The sequence below is a fragment of the Camelus bactrianus genome, chromosome 36 (genome assembly GCF_048773025.1).
Source record: "Camelus bactrianus isolate YW-2024 breed Bactrian camel chromosome 36, ASM4877302v1, whole genome shotgun sequence".
In the NCBI taxonomy this organism is placed as follows: Eukaryota; Metazoa; Chordata; class Mammalia; order Artiodactyla; family Camelidae; genus Camelus; species Camelus bactrianus.
In genome coordinates, this window is record NC_133574.1 from 10,384,348 (window position 1) to 10,410,426 (window position 26,079).

The 26,079-nt window shown below is 36.8% G+C and overlaps 1 protein-coding gene across 1 annotated transcript; it reads left to right on the top strand.

Annotated features, from left to right (window-relative positions):
• Positions 1 to 317: 317 nt before the first annotated feature.
• Positions 318 to 25,834, top strand: LOC141576099 (uncharacterized). The gene is made up of 12 exons (XM_074358577.1): positions 318 to 345; positions 3,823 to 5,327; positions 6,827 to 6,902; positions 7,187 to 7,302; positions 7,408 to 7,489; positions 8,785 to 8,850; positions 9,654 to 9,717; positions 11,046 to 11,113; positions 13,077 to 13,208; positions 14,553 to 14,659; positions 16,532 to 17,089; positions 19,318 to 25,834. Exons 1-3 carry the CDS (start codon positions 318 to 320, stop codon positions 6,833 to 6,835), a joined length of 1,542 nt encoding a protein of 513 aa, XP_074214678.1. The 3' UTR covers positions 6,836 to 6,902; positions 7,187 to 7,302; positions 7,408 to 7,489; positions 8,785 to 8,850; positions 9,654 to 9,717; positions 11,046 to 11,113; positions 13,077 to 13,208; positions 14,553 to 14,659; positions 16,532 to 17,089; positions 19,318 to 25,834.
• The last annotated feature ends 245 nt before the right edge of the window (positions 25,835 to 26,079 follow it).

The window sequence follows — 26,079 nt, forward strand, 5'->3', positions numbered from 1 at the left end:
AAAGCTGAGTATAGGTCAAACTTCAGAGGAGGTGATCAGATTGAAGTTAGAGGTATAATGAGAGATATCTTGGGCTGCAATTATAAGTCATAAAAACAGGTTCCCCAAACAGTGTCTAGAGAAGATACTTCCAGTATAGATTCAATAGTAAGGTTTGAGTAGAGGAATAAAATCTGGGAGCATGCACTAGGAAATGGAGATACAGAAAAAATAGAACAAAGCTTTGACTTCTAGGCGATTAAGGTCAAGCTGAAGAGATATACAAGTATCTGAATAGTTATATGATAAAGGTATGTACTAGCTACTAATGGAGCACAATGGAGGAAACATTTAATTCTACTGAGGGTAATTCAGAGGAGTTACAGAAGGATAATATGGAGCAATTCTGAAAAATCTTCAAAATAAATAACAAGCTAATAGGACACAGGGAAGAACATTCTGAGCAAAGGATTTGAGATTAAAAAATTCAAAGCATTTGAACAATTGTAAATAGTTCAGCTTAATTACACGGTTATAGCTTGTTTCACAATTCAAGATTTAGGTTAACCTTCACTGATGTACCTTTCCACCTGCATTTTACATTCCTGTAGTAATTAACAAATCATATTGCTTTTGCCCTCTCATTGTCTGCATTAATATTTTCTCTCCTGGCTTGTCTTTAATCTGCACACTAAAAAGAGGAGCGTAATTACTTTTTATAAGCAAATGCTCATGCAGTTCTATGCAAAGAGCAGATGGCCTACAAATGTATCATTTTCTAAACAACTGTATTCTTGTCCCTTTGTCCTTGGTGGAGATGGAGGTAAAACTTTTAATTAGTGTGAAAACCAAAATAACTGTATCCAGAATATTACAACATATCATTCTATCCTATCTGTGATGCCCTGATGTAAATAAAACAATTCAGTGATCTGAAATTAACCTGTAATTAAAGTGTTGAGAATCAATCAGTACAATGTAAGTTTCATTAAATTCAAACACACTCAAAATTGAATCAATTTATTAAGCTTACTTATTTCCCAGCCCCCAACAGACACAATAATACCAACATGTAACAAGTTCACATATAAACAGCTTCACTATTCCACTTACAGAAGTGAGACTACAACTTCCCAACTAGAATAAGGTACACTCTAAATGCAAATTAAAAGCAAGACAAGACACTCTAAATTGGAGATCTGCTTGCTGTTGGTGAGAATGCCTTGAAGTATTGTTTTTGATCTATATGCAAAAGTATAGGGACACACACTTGTCAAAAGAGAATACAAAGTTCAATGTAACTGATCCATATTGTGCAGATTTTCCCTTCATTCAGTGCAAATTTAAAATGTATAAATTATTTTGATCAGAATTCAGCAATAAAATCTTAACTCAAAAACAAAAACAACAGAAGTGTCTTGTTCACACAATGCCTGTGTGTCTTTGAAAAAAGAAAACTACCTGGAAGAAATCGTCTCTGTACCTCTCTGCCAATTTTGATTAACAGGTTCCCTCTTCTTGACTTGGAGCAACTCTCTTAGAATCATAAATTGTGAAAATGAATTGCACATTAAAGGTTCTGGCACCCGAGGACCTTGAGTTTTCCAGATTATGTTTTTCAAGACATTTAACTAAATGCAACTATTGTGTAAGGAGACGGTAGTTGTCAATATGAACACTTCAATAGAGTAGAAGTAGTCATGTTGAATTTTTTGCATTCAATTATTCATTCTATTTTATGTGATAACACATAATCTATGAATTATTTGTTAACTATCACAATTAAATTTGTCAGTTTTTTTTTTGGTAAAACCACTACCAAAAACAGCAATGATTAAACATGCTTTTATAAGGATCAATCAACCAATGCAGTTTAACACATGATCCATTAGAACCTCTCTTTTCAAAGCCTGGAGTTCTTTGACAGGTGGAAATAATGTACATACTGTATACATTACAGAAGAGATCTTACAAAATTCTATCAATAAATATCCACAAAACTATTGCATGTCACTGCTAAAATTCAGTTTCACTATTCTGTTGAAAAAATTCCATTGGTTACATATCTCATTTAAGTGTTGGAAAGAATACTCCATGACTTCTAAGAAATGATGGACAATCTGAATTAAATAGCTAACTAACTTAAAATCAAAACTATAAGTTACATATTTGATAAAAGTAATATATATGTGTGCTTATCACACTAATATAATGTAGAATAAGATGGCTATAATTGTGGAAGACTAGATCTACAGAGGTAGTAAAATGGTCCTGCTAGCTAGTAAATCAGATTATTAAAATCAGGAAGGAATAAGAAGAAAGTAGGGAAGAGAGGGAGAGAGGAAGATGAGAGGGAGTGAAAGAGAAAAAGGAGGGAAGGAAGGAAGGAAGGATTTGTAGTCAAACTGTTACATATCAGGCCCTAAAATAAATTCTTTCCTTAATTCCATGAATTCACTTATTATACAATATTAACAAATTACTTAAAGAATGAATCAAAACCATATAAGATATTATTTCTCATGTAATGGAAAAAATAATACGATGAAGCAAATTAAATTAATAGTGTTAAAATATTCAAAGCCTTTCTAATGATAAAAACTTTAAATATAAAGTATTCTACTTCAAAAATGCTTTCAGAGATGTTATCAACGGTGAGAGGATGTATATATCATATATAGTTTTCTGTTTATGAATTTGATTATATTATAACAATGGAACAGTGTAATATTAAATTTAAAAAATGCATATCAATTGAAGATATAAATTAACCTCAAATTTGGGTTGTAAATAATTTTATATTTAGCTTTCAGTTTTCTTTATGTTTTTATATAATTTTAGGAAAATAATTATCATACATAAATGTACAGATCTGAGTCTTTATCTAATATGTCTCAATCTCAAGAGTTCAAAAACCCCTCAATTTCCTTCTTTCCTTTCTTCTTTTCTCCCTTCTTTCCTATTCCTTTATTGGTAATTTGGGGTATAAAAGTTAATTGTTGGCAATATTTTATCAGAACTTATAATGTGAATGAAGGATGAAAAATATATACATATATACACACACACATATAGTGATGATCCAACTTGGAATAAATATTTCCATATTTCTATGAAAAATTGTGAATGAATTTAACGATAGTATGTTATTCCTTAACATTTTTCATAATATACAGTATATGTACTTACAAATTTATACTGTGAACTTAATTGTTTAATATCTACCTTCATGCATGGAAGAGTTTTTATGTTATTATAACGTATACTTTAATAATGTGATAAAGGAGAATGACATGGTGTTAAGAAATTATGTTAATGTAATGGGCTTTATGAATTCACAAATTAGCTGAGCACTGAGAGTGATTGGAATTAGATAGGCAAATCTCTTGAGGGGAGTAGGGCATTGATGTGTAAAAGATTATTTCTGAGAGTGAGAATAGCATTTGTATGGCCCTGTAGCATGAGGGAACATAGTAAGTACGAGGATTGTAAGACGTATATCTATGGTAATGATCATGAAGGTGAACAAGGAGTGATTTGAGGCAACTAACAAGGGTAAGGCCAAATATATAACAGTCAGCATATTACAGCAGGCTGTCCGGCGAGCCGGCCCTCCGCCCGCGCCGCGGGGTGGGCTAGCGCCCCGCGGGGGTCTCGGGCTCCCAGCCCACTGCCCCGCCTCCCCGCCACCCGCTAGGCGTCGTCCGGGGACGCCCCTCGCCGAGAGAGACCCTCAATCACAAGTCACCCCGCCCTCCCCACCCTCCTCGCCGTGCCACGCAACCCCGCCCCCGAACCGCCCTCCCGATCTCCCTGCAGTACCCCTCGCCCCTCGCCGGGAAGAACGCAGTGACTCCAGCAGCCGTGGCGGCTCTTTGGGCCCAAGGGGCGGGCGCGGCAGCCATTGGCGGAGGCCGCTGCCTCCGGCTGTCAATCCCGCGGCCCGTCCCCGCCCCACCGGCGGAGCGTGGCAGGACGCAGGGCCGCGGGGGCTGTCGGGACGGCTCCAAGATGGCCGCGCGCTTGGGGTCCGCACCTGCTGGCGGCCCCGAGCCCCGTTCACTGCCACCGCTGCTGACCAGAGACGCCGGTCGGCCCGGCGACTCCGGGGGCTGACCCCGCGGGGCGGGAGGCCGCCATGGCGACCCTGGAAAAGCTGTCGAAGGCCTTCGAGTCCCTCAAGTCCTTCCAGCGGCCGCCACCGCCGCCGCCGCTGCCTCAGCCCCCTCAGCCGGACCCGCGGCCTCAACCGCCACCGCCTTCCGCCCAGCCTCGTCAGCCGGCACCGCAGCCGACGCCGCCTCAGCCGGTACCGCCGCCGCCGCCGCCGCCTCAGCCCCCTCAGCCGGCACCGCGGCCTCAACCGCCACCGCCGCCCGCCCAGCCCCCTCAGCCAGCACCGCAGCCGCCGCCGCCTCAGCCCTCTCAGCCAGTACCGCCGCCGCCTCAGCCCCTTCAGCCGGTACCGCCGCCGCCTCAGCCCTTTCAGCCGGTACCGCCGCCTCAGCCGGTACCGCAGCCGCCGCAGCCCCCTCAGCCGGCACGGCCGCCGCCGCCGCCTCAGGCCCTTCAGCCGGTACCGCCGCCGCCTCAGCCGGTACCGCCGCAGCATCAGCCGTCTCAGCCGGTACCGCCGCCTCAGCCGGTACCGCAGCCGCTGCCGCCTCAGCCGGTACCGCCGCCGCCTCAGCCCTCTCAGCCGGTACCGCAGCCGCCGCCGCCGCCTCAGCCGGTACCGCCGCCTCAGCAGGTACCGCAGCCGCCGCAGCCCCCTCAGCCGGCACGGCCGCCGCCGCCGCCGCCGCCTCAGCCAGTACCGCCGCCGCCTCAGCCGTCTCAGCCGCCGCCTCAGCCCTCTCAGCCGGCACGGCCGCCGCCGCCGCCTCAGCCCCTTCAGCCGGCACGGCCGCCGCCGCCGCCTCAGCCCCTTCAGCCGGTACCGCCGCCGCCTCAGCCCCCTCAGCCGGTATCGCCGCCTCAGCCGGTACCGCCGCCGCCTCAGCCCCCTCAGACTGTACCGCAGCCGCCGCCGCCTCAGCCGGTACCGCCGCCGCCTCAGCCCCTTCAGCCAGTACCGCCGCCGCCTCAGCCCCTTCAGCCAGTACCGCCGCCGCCTCAGCCCCCTCAGCCGGTATCGCCGCCTCAGCCGGTACCGCCGCCGCCTCAGCCCTCTCAGCCGGTACCGCCGCCGCCTCAGCCCCCTCAGCCTGTACCGCAGCCGCCGCAGCCTCAGCCGGTACCGCCGCCGCCTCAGCCCTCTCAGCCGGTACCGCCGCCTCAGCCGGCACCGCAGCCTCAACCGCCACCGCCGACTGCCCAGCCGTGGGTCAGGAGCCGCTGCACAGACGGTGAGTCCCTGCTGGCCCCTCCCCAGTCCTGCGCGGGTCTCCGTCCCTCCCTTGGCCTCCCCTGAAGGCCCCTGAAGGCCCCGAGGTGGTCCGGGCCCCAGGCCTCTGCTTTCCCAGCTGCGAAACTCTGGAAGGAACGGTGCTGTGTTGTGATCCGAGGCCGCGCGTCCCGTACCGCTTCTTCTGGGCCACTCCCACCCCTCTCCTCCTCCGGGCCAGGTGTAACATTTTGTCTTCCCTTTTCAACTGACGGTTTAAAACAGTGTTTCAGATAACTGTCAAAACACTATGCATGCAAAACCCTAGGTTAACTTAAGGGAAGGAGTAGGAGAGAAGGGGGAAAGGAGCGAAGTTCACCGGTCACTTCTGTGGGGGTGGGTTAGATGGTCACAGTGGTGAACGCTTAACTGCTACATGGCCCCCTGCGCTTACCATCATAGTCGTTACTGTTACTAACCCCGGACAGCACTGGTGTTAAGGAGGCATGACCACGGAACAGGTGCTCATTGAGCTTAATTTTACACAAACAGTAAGATTTCCAAGGAATCAAGACAGGCAGTAAACGCCAGCTGCAGAGGACAGCATGTGCAGGGTTGGGAAACAGCATGACATGATCAGAACTTTAGTTTGACTGGCTTGAAATGTAGAGGGAAAGGGAAACTTCACACTGATGAATCAGAGAGGAGATAGCTGTTTTTATTAAACTAAAATGGTTAAATGAGCCTTGTTGGTTAATGATTTGCCTTAGCAATGTGAATTTGGATTCTGCAAGTATTTTATAAGTTCTGTAAGAAGCTTGTTTTAAAATTTCAGAACTCTTAACGTATTAGAAGTTCAGTTTTATTTTATAAGAGTTTTTTTTAAAAAGTCTTTATTTAACTCAACTAGAATGGAGTTCCTTTAACATAGGAGACTTTATTATCTCATGTATTAATACCTGCTAGAGGTACACAATGACAAATGTGATTTATAAACAGACACATACAGACACAAGGAAAACAGAGCATGTAGCTTCAGTAACAGTTTAAGAGAAAAGTCAGAAACAGAAATTTTCCCTGGTCAAAATATCAAAAAAAGCACCTGGGGCTTATATCCCTTAATTGATTTGAGCTCTAAATGGACAAATACACATTTTTTTTTCAAAAAAAAATGCTAAGAACAAGATTCTTTTTCACGTTGAATAATCATTTTGAAGTTTAAATAAATACCAACAATAGAGTTATGAGGGAGGAAAAATATAAAATACTGATTTTTTTTTTTAACTTCACCATAAGGTGCATTCTTAAATACATAGGAGAGAACTGTCATGATTTGCGCAACTCGCTTGCAAATAGTTCAACAGTATTAACGATGATTGAATTTAGGTGGTGGGCATATGGGAATTTATCATCCTATTAAACAGTTTTCTGTACTTCTGAGACTTATAACAAAACATTGAAAGGAACCTGTTAGACATAATGCTGTATGTGAAGTAATTTGTTCCCTTTGTGAAATTCTAGGAAGGTTAAAATAACATCAAGAAAATCACAAGCATTTACGATGTAATCAGAACTACCTGAGGATCTGTGAAACTTGGTGAGTTGGTGAATTTTTTAAAATGTCGTAAAACATTTTGTTTTTACAAAGATTACAGGAGTAAGAGAAGATAAATTTTAATAAACTCTTAATTTTTTTTTCCTGGTTGATGTGATATAATTAAATGTGGGGAAAAAAGGTAAATTCTAAAAGGAGACACTACCTTGATGGTTTTCTATGGAGGAAACTCAAGCAGGAGGAAGTTTAATTTAAAAACATAAATTACTGCTCTTTATAATACATTCTAAGTTGTCATTCTTTTGAACGCCTTCCTTTCCAAACAGGTGTGTTATTCTGGGAGATCATCAGGACTTCTGGGTATTTGGAGGTATTGACCTAACCAGTGGAACTGCTGATTTATAAGAAGTTGTCCAGAATTTTGGAAAACTGATTAGTAGAGGTAAATAATGTTTCCTTGGCAAGTGATGACAGAAAGTGACTTGAGTGAATTTTCCTTTGTTTTTAGGCAGATGTACCTAACCATGTATGTTAACAATGATTACAGGCTGGAGACCAAGAAGAACTACGATTTTTGCCGGCTGGGATGAAGAAAAAATTGGACTTCTGGGTTCCACAAATGGGCTGAGGTAACTGAGACAGAAAACGTATCTTCTTGGTCAACATGTAACTCAGGGTAATCACAGATGTGTTCCATTACCTGATATTGTTTTAATTTGGATAAATACTCAAGAAAATTTAAGAAATAGAGTTTGTTTTTGCTTTTACATCAGTTTGGCAAAACAGAACAACCTCTTAATTACTAAGTACAAACCAATTTTTTCATTATTTTTAAAGTATTTTAGTTTCTGTTTATATTTGTTTTGTGATAAGTAAAATCTGTAAGCTCAGAAAATAGTCAAACCTAGGAAGCTGCTTCTGACAAGTGAATTAGCTTATTGAAAATCTGATATAGATCCTTGGCATTAATTTTCAAGTTTTTACAGTTTCCTTGGATTTCTTCTATCTAGGAAAACAACATGCTCTTTTAAGATGACTATACTCTGATTATAGTCTCTCCTTTATGGATTCCATACTAAATTGTAACCATACGTATATTTTACCATTTACAAAAGTGCCTGATTGGGAAGTATAATACATTGATTTTGTAAATTGAATTACTCTAAAATTTCAAGGATTTATTTTTAATTCAATTATGATTAATTTTCATTTGTCACTGGCTCTTAATGCTTTATTTTAAAGTGTCTCTCATAGGCCCCCTTCTTTCATCTTCTTCCCTTAGGCTCTCTGTCCAGTAACTCTAAGTTCTTACATGTTCAAGGTAGGCTTGTGTATTTTTTTAAAGGCAGGTGCACCAAAAAGCACTTTCCTGTGACTATCCTCTGTTTTGTTCATCATTTATGAGTCCAAATTTTATAGAATTGGTTTAAAGAATATCATATCTTTCTTATCATTGTGTCTGGTTTTTAAAATGCTTTCCTTCTGACTCATTTCTGCATACTTTAAAATAATAATATGAATCAAATAAGTATGGGAATAAAATCACAGTCACTTGTATCATATTTGATTCCATGTATATTGCAAAGTCTTATTATTATGTTGGTGTTATGAACATGCATTTCATAATACACTTATTTACATGAATCAGATCTTATTCATTAAGGTCATTTACTTTTAGAAATATGTAATTTCTTGTGAATACATGTATATAGAAATACATGTGTCTTTCTATAATTTAAGCAGCTTAGAATACAGATAAAATAAATCCAAGATACAAGATAATATGCCTTGCATTAATTTAAATTCATTTGAGTTAAAAGACAATTTGAATATTGTTTCCCATTTTCTACTAGCTTCTTGATCATATTCAGCAGCACATTTACCTTTACATATAGTTAAGGAATCTTTTTTATTTCTACTGTAGCTCTGTCATAATGGAAACTCTGCAGCAGAATCAGCTGTTATCTATCCTGTGTGGCCAAGTGCAGAGGTGAGAATTCTCATTTGTGAGATGACCAGTCAAAGCTTTAAATGTTTTTACTGTAACTGCTCTTATAAGGTAGCAAGCTAGAGAGAGAGGGAGAGAAACAGAGAGAAGAAAAGAGCTCTCTCCGCATATTCCCATGTGTATGATGGCATTAGTCTTCTTCTGCTGTATTTTTCTAGAATGTGTGTGCGTGTGTGCATGTATGTGTGAGAGAGAAATGTCTTGTCTTTGTCCTAATAGCCACTCTTCTCTCCCTCTAGTTTTTTCTCTATCCTCCCCTCCTTTTTCTTTTTCATCAATATCTTCTCTTTCAAAAAATTCTTGATAAATCAAATTTCCAACTTCCTCACTTTTAATATGGTAAAGTTACTTGGATCCCCAACGTCAAGGGGTCTCATACTTTAATGTCTGTAAGGATTGCCAGGGACACCTTTTAAAAATACAGATTTCCAGGCCTTAGTTTGAGCAGTTCTCTTCCAGTAGATCCAGGGTGTGGCTGAGCATCTCCGAGCCTTACCCCTTCATATTATGGTGCAGGGGATCAGGGACAGTTTTCCTCTGGGTCTCCCTGCTGTTGCTATGAACAGTGGCTACAGCATCACTAATATTTTTCTTTCTTGTTTTAATTGCATTAATATTATCAACCAGTTAATGGCATTTTCTTAAAATTATGGTCAAAGGCATAGGCATTTGATTTATAATGGTATCTGCAAACCACTCTTTTACTGAATTAATTTGTTTGTTTTGCTTGTATTTCCACAATTGTAAATGCTTTGAGTTAAGTGACTGCTTTGCTTCAACTACAGGAGAATGTGAAAACACTCCAGGAGAGAGAGGTTGCATATATCAATGCAGACTCATACACAGAAGGTAAATTTTATTTCAGATTGTCATTAAATAGTATACCAGTATTTAAGTCTGTCAACTCCAACTCATAAACTAGGATTATCCTCTTTCTATGAGATGCCTCAATAATACCTCCATTTCTCCATTTTACCAGAGAGAACATTATTATGATTCAAATGAATCAATATGATTCATAACTAAGCTATTGATCCTAATTTCTTTAGTATATTTACCATTGGCCTATCTTGGATTACTACTTAAAACTTTAGTACTTTTGACATTCTTCCTGTGGAGCTATTTTTAAAAGTTGGGCTAAAGTATTTCATACAGAAATAGTTCCTGTATGTATTGGAACAACTCTGAAATAAGCACCCACTACAGACTTCCTTTTGACCCTGACATGTGGCATGTGCATCTGTAGGCTTTCATCGTGTTATGGTTATTTCTAGGCAAGTGTCACAGGACACATGTTAGTTACTGACACGCTCTAGTCTAACGTCTTGATATTGAATTGAATGAATGAATAAAAACGTGAACATTATGGCCTTACCACTTCCTTTGCCAAAGACCCCTAGGTACTGCTGCCATAATGAGCAATGGCCCTTACTGTTACTGCAGGAGCTGCGGCCTTAGCAGCAGAGTCTGCCTCTGCAGTCTCCTATCCTGAGTGTGTGCTGCAGCCTCTCTGGCTCCTGAAGAGTTATTTCCACCTTGTGTTTTAGTTTTAGCCAGACTGTCTGTCTGTCTATTTATCTACCTACCTATCTATCTATTCTAAAATTTTATTTATTTGTTTTTACTGAAGTACATTTGATTTGTAATATTAGTTTCAGGTGTACAGCGAAGTTACACAGTTATATACATATACATATACATATACATTGTTTTTAGATTCTTTTCCATTATAGGTTATTATAAGATACTGAATATAATTCCCTGTGCTATACAGTAGGTCCTTGTTGTTTATCTGTTTCATATATAATAGTGTATATCTGTTAGTCCTGAACTCCTAACATCTCTCTTCCCTTCCCCCTTTCCCCTTGGGTAACCATAGTTTCTTTTCTATGTCGTGAATGTATTTCTGGTTTGTAAATAAGTTCATTTGTATCATTTTTTTGTTTGTTTACATTCCACATATAAGTGATATAATTTGATATTTGCCTTTCTCTGTCTGACATACTTCACTGAATATGATAATCTGTAGGGTCCACCCTATTTTTAATTCTCCAGGAATGATGACTTCAATTTGAAATCTGTTATATCTTGTTTATAATTAGAAAATAAAGTTAGAATTAAATACAGGTTTGAAGTCCATTTGGAGGTATTAAAATACTCTCTATTTTATTTTGCAGGCAATTATACTCTCAGAGTTGACTGTACACCCCTTCTTTTCCAGTTGGTATATAAACTGACAAAAGAGGTATGTAAGTAGATCTGTCATAATGTTTTTTGATGAGTGGATAAATCAATAACTTTTGTTTTCTAAATTACTAATATTTAAACTGGTGACAGACATAGCTGATTTGTATAAATAACAAATCAGAATGAGCTTTAATACACTACTTATGTGACATAACTATGAGAACAGTAGTGCTAGTCTCTGTTCTAATAATAGTTCCTAATAATTGTATACATTTGTTAAAATGTGCAGGGTCTATTGTTTCATGGGGCAGAGTCTCTTTGATATAACAGAAAGAATACTGAGCTGGGATGGGGAAGCCTTGGCTGTGAAGATTGCCTTGGCTATTCATTCATTCATTCATTCATTCATTCAGCAAGTATTTATTGTGTGGTTACTATGTATCAGGTCCTATGAAATGAATTCTAGCAGCTACAGTGATAAAAGCACAAGGTTTCTGAATCCAAATACTTTATAATCTAGAGAGGCCACAGACCTGTAAATGAGGACTCATACTTCACTTGAATATTGGATACTATATACAGTGGAGGACAGTTGTGGAAGAGAGAAGTTAAAACCCTGGGGTAGCTGGTGAGGTTGGAAAGCACTAGAAGGTGTTCACAGAAGGATTAGTGGTTAGGCTGTAAAATGGAAGGATGTGAAAGTGGGGAGAAGGTTTCTCCTCAGAGGACACAGGACCTAATAAAGACATGGATGTGTGAAAGAACATTTCCCGACCTCTGGGTAATGCAATATAACCTAAATGTAAGGTGTTGGTGAAAAAGCTGGCAAGAAATGGGGCCTGACACATAGGCCTAAGTGTTCATAAATCTGGTGATGGAGAAATTAAAGAATCTTTAACAAGGTTGTATATTATCATTTTTATTCATTAGAAAAATTACTCTGTATCAGTGCATTGAATAGGTTAAGCTGTAGTAAGTCTAAAAGCAAAATGGAAATAATTCCACATAATCATTTAGCGCACAGGAATTTATAAATACTAGTTATTGATGTAAAAAGTACTCTGAAAATGCTAATGCACTCTGAATCTCTAAAAATTATGTGATCTACTCATTGAGTATATGTGTGCTTCATTTAAATAACCCCCCATTATAGAATTTAACTGTAAAAATATTTCTTTCAAGTAGGTATCACTTAGATGACAGTGGGAAGTAGATGTCACATCTCTGTGGTCCTGTTTCCCAATCGCCCTTCATCTTGCCCTGTCCTTTTCACTGTTAGTGTCTTTAACATCTCATCCTCCCAAGTGAGCATCCTCCCATGCCCATCACAACTCCCACCATACTGGGAAGCTTAGGTCCTTGATCCTTTTATTGAAATGTCCCATAAAAACATCTTATCTAAAAGCACGCTGTAAAGACAGCCCTTGTTGGGGAATCCTTCTCAGGAGATACATTTACACTCTGTCCTACAGAGGAGGCTCCTGCCTTTATAGGAGGGGTAGTAAGAATTTTAGGGCCAAGAAGGAGAAGCTTAGGTCTATCCCCTTTGTACATTTATTTAATAAGTATTAAATGTGTAAATGGTTACCATAGTGACAGGATAACTCAAACATAGATTCTGCTATTAGTGTGTTACCTGTGTAGCCAGGAGAGACTATGATCAGGAATTTTCAAATCCAAGATAGAGATTAAAATCACCAAAGTGAATACAGATAAAAGTGTGGGAAGCAAAAAATAAATATCTTAGTTTATTATTTTACATGTTGGAATTAAACAGCCTGCTTAATGGGAAATTGCAAGTTTTTTTCCCATTTTAAAGCCTCTTTTATGTTAATTTGAATTTAATTTTCATGCCACTTTATATACAATATATTTGTCTTTCAGAGTTTTTGTTTTAGGTAGTTTTTTAACAGTGTAACTGGGAAATTAAAATGTATCTTTAGAAGTTACATTATCAGGATGAACTAATTAATTGTCCAGAAGAGAAGAGTGAGATTTTATAATCTTGTTTGATTTGTTAGTGGAAGAATCAGACATCATTCATCTGGAGAAATGCTATTGGTTGCTGAGGGCTCAATCCTGAACTGGATGACTTGATTTAGAGACATTTGGCCCATTGGCTTCACCACCAATTTGTCCATCTCTGAGTGAAGGTGGGAATCCTATTTTCTACAAATGTTCTTTGCTAAAAACGTGAGCCTTGTTCCACCTTTGGAGCCTTGTGTAAGTCGGTTTACCTTTCTGCACCTGAATATTCTCATATATAAAATCGGTTTGACCAAGAAAATCATTATGAAACTGTGCTCCAGTGCGGTGCCTGAGCATCTGGTGCAAGGTCAGGGTGGTGGACACTGAATAGGCAAAGCTCTAGCTTCCACACATGACCCCACCTCTTCCTCAGCTGAGTAATGTCTATTGTATTTCTTTTATATAGAAGAAGGTTCCACTGCTGTATCCTTCCCCCACCCTTAAAAAATTAAGAAACCACTGGACTAGACCATCTCTAAGGTCCCCACTTAGCTCTAAACTTTTCACTACTATATATATATATAATTAAATGAGGTTTACAAGGAGTAGTTGTGGGTGATAATCACAAAAACTGTATTTGAAATCTGAAAGCTTGGGTTCTGCTTCTGATTCAGACCTTTTTAAAAAAAATTTCTTACTTTCAGCAAGTCATTTAACTACTTCTTAGCTTCAATTTTCTGCTCTTTGAGGGCACAGAATTAGATTCTTGAAATAGTCTGTATTCTTCAGGTTTCTAGTGTGTTTTAGAAATACTTGTTAGGGGAGCTAGAACAGACAGGGCTTCCACTTCAGCAGTGCAGTTATGTTTTTACCTTTTTAGAATTAGAGATTGAGAAATCATTTCATTTGAAAACAAAATGATTCCATTTATTTTTTATGAAAAGTTTAAAATCCACAGGATTAGATTATAAATTGCCCTTTATTTCTGAAATTTAATATATTTATGTATACAGATTAAGTGGTACAATGAAGACTGCAGTACAGAATTTCTTTCTCTTATAATATAGTGTGTTAGTTTTCTTTGCTTCATGAAGGAGCTGTATGAAGCTTGTTAATAACAACATAGTATATCTTTTATAGAGTTCAACTTTTCTTCTTCTTTTTTCCTTTTTCTTCTTAGTCTTTCCAAATTAGGATAATTGTGGTCTCTGACTTTTTTCCAGTTACATTTTTAAAATATACTTTTATTTTTTACATTCTACAATCACTTTAGACTTTTGGAATTAATATAAGATAGAGACAGGTAGGCAGACAAAACCAAACACTAAATGATAGTATTTTCTTCTAGGAAGTTAAATTTTGGTTATAATTATGCCAGGGGGGAAAAAAAAACTTCCTAAGACAGTGGAAACTACTGATAACTTTTAAAAACTAAGTCAGTTTGTGCGAGTCATGCCTCCTTTCATAAGCATGTCATTATTAACAGGAAGTTTGTTGGCTGTGATTTATTCTGTGTTCCTATTTTACAGGTTTATTAACGCTTTTGGTGAAAATCATGACAGCCACATAGATTTTAAGGAGCTATCCTGTGGGTTATCAGCTTGTTGCAGAGGACCTCTGGCTGAAAGACAGAAATGTAAGTGTGTTAAACATCACAAAATTTGGAAGCTATACAGAGAAAAAAATTAGCATCCATTCATGTAAAAAATCATCTGATTAAAGCTTGAATTTTCATCCCTTTGGCAAATAGCAATCTCTTGCTGAGGTTTTACTGAGGTCAGTGTAAAGGTTCAATCATCTGTTCTTCTTTACTGTGGAGTAATTTAAGATCTTTGTTATTAATAATGGTTGATTTTCCAGATGAATGTACAATTCATGGTAAATGAACTACATCATTCATGATGTGTTTGAAAATGTTAAGCATATAGAAAATATTTTCTGGTAGTCTATATAGAAAATTTGTCTTGCTTAACTTGAATTCCAACTTATTTTCTAGCACTGTGTATATTGATATTTTATTAGCAAAATTAAATTTATGATAAAACAATTTTATTAAATACTAAATTTATCTTTTAAACCTAGCTAAAATATTATAGCGTAATTTATAAGCATATTACATTAATAAATCTTAACCATATTTGGTTAGGAAAATGCAGCAGTTTACATTTAATTGGAACCTAATTCTTATATATTCACTAGGGTCATTATCTCTGCATATTTCTAAAATACAGCTTCACAAATACTGCGTATTTTGGGTATGATACTTATTAGTTCAATATTCTTTAGTAATGTTGTACTGTGATGTACTCAGTTAATTTCATAGCATAATTAATACATAATTATTACACACACGGGTGTGTGAAGTAGATAATTATTTAATCTTAAAAATTTAGATTTCTTTTATCTTCCCTGATAGTATACCATTACTCTAACCTGGCTTTGTGATAGATTATTTGTTCACATTAAAGTTCTGGTATTAAAGAGGCTGAAGTCTTTGTTTCTCAATTGAGGTTAATTATTGTCTTAAATTTTTTTTTAATTTATTTTTTGCCAGTGGACTAGTGGAAGTTAACCAACTAGACTAACTAGCAATTTTGCTGATATTGATGTTAATTAGCAAAGTGCTGATATTTCGGATTTTTAGCTTGTTGTATATAAACTTCATTGAAGATTTGAGATTGTTCTTAGGCAAAAATATTGGGTGCACATTAATTACACTGGAGAGGCAAAATCTTTATACAGTCATCTCTCATTATCTGCTGAGGATTGGTTCTGAGACCCTCTCAGATACCAAATCCATGGATGCTCAAGTCCTTATGTAAAATGGCATAGTATTTGCATATAACCTATGCACATCCTCCTGTATACTTTCAATCATTTCTAGGTTACTTGTAATACCTAATACAATGTAATTATTTGTAAATACAATGTAAATGATATGTAAATAGTTGTCAGTGAATAGCAAATTCAAGTTTTGCTTTTGAGAACTTTCTGGGAAAATTTATATATATATATATATAATTTTTGATCTATTGTTTATACCTGTGAATGCAGAACCAATGGATACAGGGGGCTGACTGTACCAGCTTTTTGTTGATTCTTAATGTAGATGGAATATTTTGAACATTGTAAGAATCAACTCTGAAGTGATCAGTTTTAAATATTAGAAATTAATTTAAAAGCTTGAATTACCTTCTCAAAATCTGTGAGATATTGTATAGTAACTTGGCCCTTCTTTTTCAGTTTACAAGAAATTTAACTTTAGATTTAGGTGAAGGATAGAGTTCTCTAAGCTGGCTAATGATATAAGGAGAGAGACTTGTGAAGTGTACAGGAATTCCTTCAAGTTCAAAGGACTTTAATGACACAATCTCCTCCAAATAAGAACTTAATCCAGAATGTAATTGTTTGAGGAACTAAGTAATTTTACTAGGGCAGCTTGTAATAAAATGTATTATACTTCAGAATATGAAAGTAATTTCCCTCCATAAGAGTTTCTTTCCTTTAGTTTGCTTCAAGGTATTTGATGTTGATGGTGATGGAGTTCTCTCTAGGGTTGAACTGAGAGACACGTGGTTGCACATTTAGAGGCCTGGAAGGACAACTGCACCGATGATACCCTGGTAAAGTCTGATTGTATACATCTTCTTGAATGTAAACTTCCAACAGGAACATAGAGTGAAGAATTTTTTAAAACAGGTTGAGAAAAAGATTTCTTACTACTTCTAGGTTCTATATTATGCTACTCAAAATATTCATAGCCAAAGATGCAAAATTGGGAAGAGAATTTGCCTTAGAAAATTTAATAAGCTGAATGTATTATATTAAAAAAATGAAACCACTGGAAAATTGTCATAAATTTTTAAGGCAAACAAACAATCTATTTCTGTAATTAAAAAAAGAAAAAAAAAGTTGACCGAAAATACTTTATACTTCAGCTACTGGCTAATAAAAATGATACCTTCTCTATCCTAACTACTGATTTGGGTTTCTGGTTTTAAAGGAATTACATGTGGATGTATCCAACATTGTAGAAGACACATAGAATGCACATGACACCACAAAGGTGAGTCTAGCAGAGACTAATTTATTCTTTTCTAAAAATACATTATATTCTGAATTGGTATACATACCTTACGTATACATACTTGAATCTCTTCTACATCATCCCTGCTAAATGCTTATTTGGACCTGTCGTTACAATACCTCCGAGTTGTCCCTAAGGAAAGCCCATTCCACCTTTAAACAACTCCATTAAGTGTTATTTACATAAAAACATTATATTTTATAAGCTAGGCATTTTATAAAAATTAAGTAGAGACAGCCCTTGACATCTGTAGTTTATAATCTTTACTTCTCCCATTTTAATACATTATGGTAAGACAAAGCTTATATTGAGCAAAAGAAGCCACAGAATAAAAGAACACATTGTACAATTCAATTTATATGAAGTTCTAGAACAGAGACAACTCATGTTAATAATTGTTACAATAGTGATTTTGGAGATGGGTCATTTAACTGGGAAGGACCATAGGATATCTGGGATGATGGAAATTATTTTTTATCTCAATCTGGGTGGTGTATATAGTTTTAAAAATTTTTTTTTCAATAATATTGGTGAGGGTCTGTTCTAAGTTTTTTAATAGCAGCCAGAATAAGTGTATAATAGCAGAAACAAGCATGTACTTTACAAAGAATAAAGCCTTGAATTTTTTTTAGTTTCACAACATTTATTAAAGATATTATAATAGGTTTGCCTTAATGTCTATGTATCCCTGTGAAACTGAAGATAATCCATATATGTGAGACACATATGAGTTAATTTGACCCTTTCTATTCAAATGTTGACATGTACCAAGTAGCAGATGGTAGGATGTAGACCATAGTGGTCTTCTACAGGCTTAGAAAAATAAGTAACTTTTTTTTTCAATCACAAATCCAGAAGAAATCATCATAGTCTTATTAACTGACACTCAATAGAAATAAATAATAGAAATGAATTTTTCAGGGCTTGATCTTTGTTTGGCAACTCAGATAACAGTCTTCATTTACTTTTCTGCCCAAAACTAAGGTAGCCATTTCTATTCGGTATATATGAAAACAGAAACATAGGAAAGTTTCTGTTAGGAAATACCTTATGTAGAGATACAATTTCCATTGCCTTTTTTCTGGGTGTTTGATAAGTATGGAGGTTATCATCGCTGTCTATTTTTATGTAAGACCGTGTTTCTTCTTATGGCTGTACTTTTGAACATTAAAAAAAAAGATCATTTAGCTGCTCCATCTCCGTGTAACCATAATAATGAAATGGTAAAAATTTAGAATAGAATTTGGACCTTTCAACCAAACCTATTACCCATATTCACTGGTGACTAGACTGTGACAATATTACCCATTATTTTGTACCATTACATTGGTATTAATATACTTTTATGGAAGTTGCATCATGAAAGCCAATAATTACCATCATAGTGCTTTAAAATCTTTTCTTATAATACATGGTATTATATATTGAATGAATACATGAATATCATTAATAATAAATATTAAATATCATTAAATAATAAATCATTAGATAATAAAAATATAATTAATAAAAGCTAAGAACATTATTATTCATCTAGGATTGTTAAGGTGATTGTTCAAAACATGAAGTAAGAAGCATTTGGTTATATTTTTGCCTGCCAAGAAATATTGTCTACTGTATATAAATGTAATTTTTGGTACAATTTGACACCAAAAAAAAAAAAAAATACTGCTTTATTCAACTTGTGAAAGTAATGTTAAATTTTATTTTGAGGAAATGTTAATATAGATACTCATTTATTATATATATTTAGTTTTTTTAAATCTCTGAAGAAGTCTAATAATATTGCCAGATGTTTTAAAGAAGATCTTAGAAAATTGTTAGGGTCAAAGGGCATAATCCAGAGAGTTTGGAAAGATGCTTTCAAAGTTAGTAAATAGTCCTTTTTCTCTAACCAGAACCTTTTGTGGGTTCTGTTAGTAAATTTCACCTTGAACCAGAAGATACTGTGAGTTATTTCCCAGGTCTTACTGGAGGAAGAAGATTTTTGGTGATAAATTGCCCACGTTGTGACTGACTACTTCAGAGTTTGGTTACTTTTGAACTTATTCTTGCTGGCCTACTTTCAGATGAACACATAGCATCACGTTAAATCATTAGTTTTCTTTCAGACAAATGACCATTGCAAGTTTAATAAAACAGATTTTATTCAAATAATATAAGAAGATGAAGATTTAAGATATTCTTAAATATTGTTTCTCTTTCAGAATGGCCATCTTAACTCTAGAGAAATATCATATCTGGAGTGTGAAAAATGTTCTTGCCAATGAGTTTTTGAATCTACATTTCCAGGTATGTTTAAGGTAAATGACAGAGACCGAGGGCAGTGGTACCAGTAGTTCTACATCTTTTCCATTATGTAGTAGTTAGACAACTAGACTACAAAACCATATATTGTCAAAAGAACTGCATTAACCTGTACACCACCTGCAGATGGTAAGTTAGAGCGTGAGTGCTTCTCAGAGTCACAATGTGCATGATAGGAAAGTAGAGTATAGCTGATAATGTTTGTCTTAATAACTCATGATAGAGCAGATTGTAGACACATAGAAAAGAATTTAAAATGTAAAAGCCATTATAATTTGCTATTTTTCTTTACCTTTTTTTTTTTTTAAGACCCTTCTTAACAAGTAAGGCAGCGTGGACAGAGACATAGATCATAAGTCGGCAGCTGTAAATTTTTCACAAAGTATACAATCTTTCCAGTTAGGAGGTTATTTTAGATGCAAATCTGTTTCTTAATTTTCTTTTATTCTGTCTTTCTTTCTTTTTTTTTTTAATTTAATTCTTTAGAAGGTCCAAAAAAGATTGAAGGAGAAAGGAGGAAAAAAAGCTGCCAGGGGTGAACATGAAATCATAAAACTTGCCAGATTTTAACTATTTTCCAGTTAAAGTAGTTCTCTTTGCTCCAATTTAAAGAAACAACTTATAGTTTCCCATTTTTCATAGTTCTTCATAAATATATATTGATTTAATAGTATTTTACAGGGTATGAGTAGGGACAGACTGGAAGTTCAAGATTTGTAAATACTGACAGGTATCTATAGAATAGATAAACAAGTTTATACTGTATAGCACAGGGAAATATATTCAAAATTTTGTAGTAGCTCATGGGGAAAAAATATGAAAACAAATATACGTATATTCGTAATGTACTGAAAAATTGTGCTGTACACCAGAAATTGACACAACATTTTAAACGGACTATAACTCAGTAAAAAAATAAAAATAAGATAAAACTGTTAGAACACTATAAAAAAAGTAGTATTTTAGATTTTTCTTATTTTATTCTCCTTTTCTTATAAAAGCACCCCTATGAAGATCAGTAAGACTTGATATCTTTATATCTATCATGATTCTCCATTGTAAATACAGAGTAACCTGCCTGTGACACAGCTATGTTAGAATAAATGAAAATTGAACTCTTCCTGACAGCTAATAATTAATGTATATTTAAAGCATATGAAATCTGATAAGTCTATGATACCCATTTAAATCAATCAGTTGCTCCACTGTCAGTTATCAGCCAGGATCTAAGTTGATGTCTTTATAAAATATAAATACATATAAAAATAATATAAACCTACTATAAACAGAAATGACTTGCTTAGTAATATGAAAATTGAGCAGCTATTTTTATCTCATTTAAAATGATGTCCTCAGTTACTTTAAGTTATCATTAATTATATAAACATTTTGACCACTTAAGTTTGTGTCTGAGTCACCTTGCAGCTCTTACATAGCAAAGCATTTTGAACTTTTATATTGCCTTTCCTATTTTCTCATGTTTATCAGGGACTTGCATAGGCACTATTTTTTCTAGGACTCTATAAACAGATGTATGCCTGAGATTTTCTTTTGTGTCTGTGTTTCTAGCATTATATTACTGACAGATTTTTTTGTTGGTTATCAATCTAATTTTTTTTCTTGGTATATATAGTCCTTTCAGCCCTTTCAAATATATATATATGTAGTCAGTTTACAATGTGTCAATTTCTGGTGTACAGCACAATGCTTCAGTCATACATGAACATACATATATTACTTTTCATACTCTTTTTCACCATAAGTTACTACAAAACAGTATTGGATATAGTTCCTTGTGCTATACAGTATGAACTTGTTTATAAATTGGGAGTTTGAGATTTGCAGGTACTAAATATTAACATTACATTTTATGATGCTTACTTTATCCCATATTCAGACATGCTTTTAAAACTTAATTTTCACTTAATATATAAGTAATCAGACTTACTCTAAATTGTTTTATTTTCTGTCTGTTTCTAAAATAGAATTAGCTAGTAAATTCAGTGATAAAAGCTTGAATTATACTTTTATTTTATTTGCCAAGATCCCACTCCTGGCTGACCATTTTGGGTATTTAAGTATAAAGTAAGTAAATGTCAGTAGAATTAGGAAACCATTCCTGTGGTAATATTATTTTCAGTCCTTTCAAATAAACTCAGTGCCCAATATTTTGCAGAGGAAGCATTCTAAACATGATCAGGATCTTCTATCTTGTATGTTTGTCAGAAAGCGTCAAATGTTAAACAGTTTGATAAACAGAATAGTGCACCACACTGACCCCTACCTATATCCATGCTCTAATCCTGAAATCTGTGAATATGTTATTTTACATGGCAAAGGGGATTTTGCAGATGTATCAGGTTAAGGACTCTGAGACAGGGAGATTAGCCTGGATTATCTACATGGGCCTAGTCTAACAATAGGAGTCCTTAAAAATTGAAAATCTTTCCCAGCTGTGGTCAGAAAGATATGACTTTGGAAGAAGGATTAGAAAGCTGTAAAGCTGTTAGCTTTGAAGATAGATGAAGGGCCATGGGTAAAGAAATGTGGGTGAACTCTAGAAGCTGGAAAAGACAAGGAAATATATTCTTCCTTTGACCTACAGAAGGGCATACAGCCCTGCTGACATCTTGATTTTTAGCCAAATGATACCTGTTCCTGACTTGACCTACAGAACCATAAAATAGTAAGTTTGTGTTGCTTTAAGCTACAAAATTTGTGATAATTTGTTACAGCAGTGATAAAAATAAATATAGGGGAGGTAATCCAACTTTATGGATTGGAGGGCTCAGCATTTTAAAGATGTCAGTTCCCCTTCAACTGATTCAAAGATTTATATGTGCACATCAAAATCCCCAACAGTTAATTGTTGTTACTGTTTTTTTGTAGAACTTGACAAGCTGATACTAAATACATAGAGAAGCGTGAAGGGCCAACAATAGCCAAGATGATATTAAAGAACAATGTTAAAGGACTTATAAAACAATATTAAGTCTATGTGATAACTACCTAAAGTTAGACATATAGACCAATGGAACAGCATTGAATTAAACCCTGTACCATACATGAACAGTAACTTTAGATAGATTATAAATCTAATATATTTGAAACATAAAGCAAAGCATCTGGGGGAGGGTAAAGCTTAGGTGGAATGTGTGCTTAGCATGCATAAGGTCTTGGGTTCAACTCCCAGTACCTCCATTAAAATAAATAACCTAATCCCCCACCAAAATAAAGCATCTAGAAAATAGTGTAGGAGATATTTTAATGACTTTGAAGTGGCAAAGAGTTCTTAAACCAGACAAAGCATGAAACATAAGAGTTTTAAGTTGGACTTCAGTAAAATTAAGAATTATTTTTATCAAGAGATACCATTAAGAAAGTGAAAAGCTAAGCCACACGGTGGGAAAATATATTTGCTATACCTATATCCAACAAAAGACTTGTATCTAGGGCATATAAAGAACAAAAACCAGTGGAGAAAAAGGCAGAACCTCAATATTAAAATATGCAAAGTAACTGAACAGGTGCTTCACACACACACAAAAAAATCCACATAAGCTATGAAAAGGGGCTGACCTCTTTAGTAATAATGGAAATACGTACTAAAACCACACTTGGAACACCATTAGACATCCACTAGAATAGTTAATTGTTAAGTGATATGAAGCATTGGTGAGGGCAACAAGCAATGGGGACTCTTACACATGGCCAGTGGGAATATAAATTCTTACAAATACTTTGGAAATAGGCTTTTTGAATGAAAGTTATATATGTGTGTGTGTGTGTGTATATATGTACACACACACACATACACATACACACACACCCACACCCTATTACCAAGGGTAAGCCATGTGTGTACCCTTCTACATCTGAGCACCAAAGGACATCCAGAAAATTCTCATAATCACTATTTGTTATACCCCCAAATAGAAAATGACCCAAACACTTGTCAACAATAAATACATAACCATAAATGGTGGCACATGCATACAAGTTGTATACTTTAAAGCAATAAAAAATATACTAGTTTACAGAAAACACTAGTGGATGAATCTTACATAATGTTGAGTGGAAAGTACGGGACCAAAAATTTCAAAAGCAAAAAAACCAATCCATGGTGGCTGAATTTAGGATGGTGAGTCCATCAAAGGGGTGCCGTAGTAACTGGGAAGAAACCCAAAGTGGAACAGCAATGTCCTGTTTCTTGACTGGATGAAGGTTACATAGATGTGTTTACTTTGTGAAAAATCACTGAGCTGTATACTTAAGATGTGTTCACATTTAAGCATGTATACTATATTTGCATTTTTTAAAAAAAAGTTTGCTTGCAAAAAAAGATATCCAAAGCCCAAGTATTTATCAGTAGGAGAATGGATAAAACAAATGATAGTATATTCAAACAATGGAATAATACTCAACAATAAAAAAGAACCAACTACTGATACAAGGATGAACCTCAAAAGACTAATTTATACATTTCATTGTCAGGTAAATTTTAACTCAGAAGGTAAACAAAACTGTAAACAGGCATGTGCCCTGGGGGGAGGGGTGCTGTAGCCTTTGTCTCCTCAGACCTGTGCCATTACTGGCACATCTCGCAAGAAGAGAGGCAGGGCTCAGCCACAGCTACCATCTCCTCCTGTGCATAGTGCCTGGGTGGGGGCGGGGCTGAGGCCTGAATCTGCACGTGGGGGCTCCACAACCTCCTAGGCAGGACTGAGACTTGTTTATAGCCCGAGGCAGAGAGGATCTTTCTACCCTGACACCTCAGAGAACTTGTGCTGCCAAGAGAAACAAGGAGCTCAGATTTGGCACAGAACATAGGTGGGGCTGTTCCGCAGTCTTCCCCGAGCCCACCTACAGACCGCCTACCCGAGGCAGAGCAGGCAGCTGCACAGAGCAGCAGAGTGACCAGCACGAGGAGAGAGCAGGTGGGCAGCCACCCACCTTCTTAGCAGGAACACAGCACCTGACCACGGTGCTGGGACGGGGTGTGATCTGCCCACCTGCCTCCCCCTGATCACAGCATCTGACTGTGGCATCAGGAGGGGGAGTGACATGCCCGCCCACCGGGTAAGAGCTCAGCTCCTGACCTAGTGTTAGGAGGGGACACAATCTGCTAGCTAACAGCCACTGAGAGCAGCACAGATGAGGGCGCCAACAGAAGGCCTATGAAACAGCAAGCTGAGTTCGCGAAGCAGGGTGAAGATACAAAGACCTCTTGATCAAATCATTAAGGGCACACCATCTCCAGGTTAAGTAGGTAACTGATACTCCTTAAGCCACGGTGCCAGAGAGATAGGAGCAATGTGAAGAAGCAGAGAAACCACTCCCAATTAAAAGATCAAGAGAAATCCCCTGAAAGCATGATCAAGGAAAAAGACATTGATGGCCTACTAGATCAAGGTTTCAAAAAAAGAGTGATCAAAGTACTGAAGGAACTAAAAAAAATAGTGTTTAGGGATATAAAATATGTCAAAAATGAAATAGAAACTATAAAGAAGAACCAAGTAGAATTAGTAAACTCATTGTCTGAGATGAGAGCTGACCTAAAGGCTGTGCAAAGCAGACTAGAAAATACAGAAGAACAAATATGTGATCTAGAAGACAGGACAACAGGAAGCACCCAATCAGAACAGCTGAGAGAAAAACAAATAAAAAACAATGAAAACAATATACGGGACCTATGGGGTAATATAAAGTGTGCCAATCTATGCATAATAGGAGTTCCAGAAGGGGAAAAAGAACAAAGGGGATTGAAAAGGTATGGGAAGGACTCATGACTGAAAACTTCCCAGACCTATAGAAGGAATCATATCCAAGCACAGGAGGCTCAGAGGGTCCCAAACAGGAAGAACCCAAACATACCCACACCAAGGCATATCCTAATCAAGATAGCCAGAGTCAAGGATAAAGAAATGATCCTAAAGGAAGTGAGAGAAAAACAAAGAGTGAGTTACAAGGGAACCCCCATAAGGTTTTCAGCTGATTTCTCTACACTATTTACAACAGCTAAGACATGGAAGCAGCCTAAAATGTCCATCAACAGATGACTGGATAAAGATGTGGGGTATTTATATGATGGGATAGTATTAGCCACAAAAAAAGACAACATAACGCCATTTGCAGAGACATGGATGCTCCTGGAGAATATTATTCTAGGTGGAGCAGAACATAAGGAAGAGGAATACCATATGAGATCACTCATGTGTGGAATCTTAAATATATGCAAGATCTTGTGGTAACTCACAGCAAAAAAATAAAGTGACAATGAATGTATGTACGTTCATGTATAACTGAAAAATTGTGCTCTACACTGGAATTTGTCATAACATTGTAAAATGACTATTACTCAATAAAAAATGTTTAAAAATAAGTAAAATAAAATATAACCTTTAAAATACTGTATAATGAGAGGTGTGATGTTCTAGTATCTGTTCTAAGAAGTACGTTAGACACACATAAGAATAACCAATGGTCAGAAAGATCACATGTTACCAGCTACCACCCCATGCAAATTAATGGCATTTAGGAGATATTCATATATGTGTGTACATATGTAAAATATGTATTAGTATATATGTAAATCAAATAAAATATTATAATCTAATGTAAAATCATATCAGCAAAAGCACTGTGCTGACATAAGTATCTTG

What these genes read in the sequence shown, in the direction of transcription:
- LOC141576099 (XM_074358577.1), top strand. Translation starts at nt 318, where the DNA reads ATGGAGGAAACATTTAATTCTACTGAGG. An exon ending in AACATTTAATTCTACTGAGG is followed by an intron (nt 346 to 3,822) that starts GTAATTCAGAGG and finishes CTCGCCGGGAAG; the next exon opens with AACGCAGTGACTCCAGCAGC.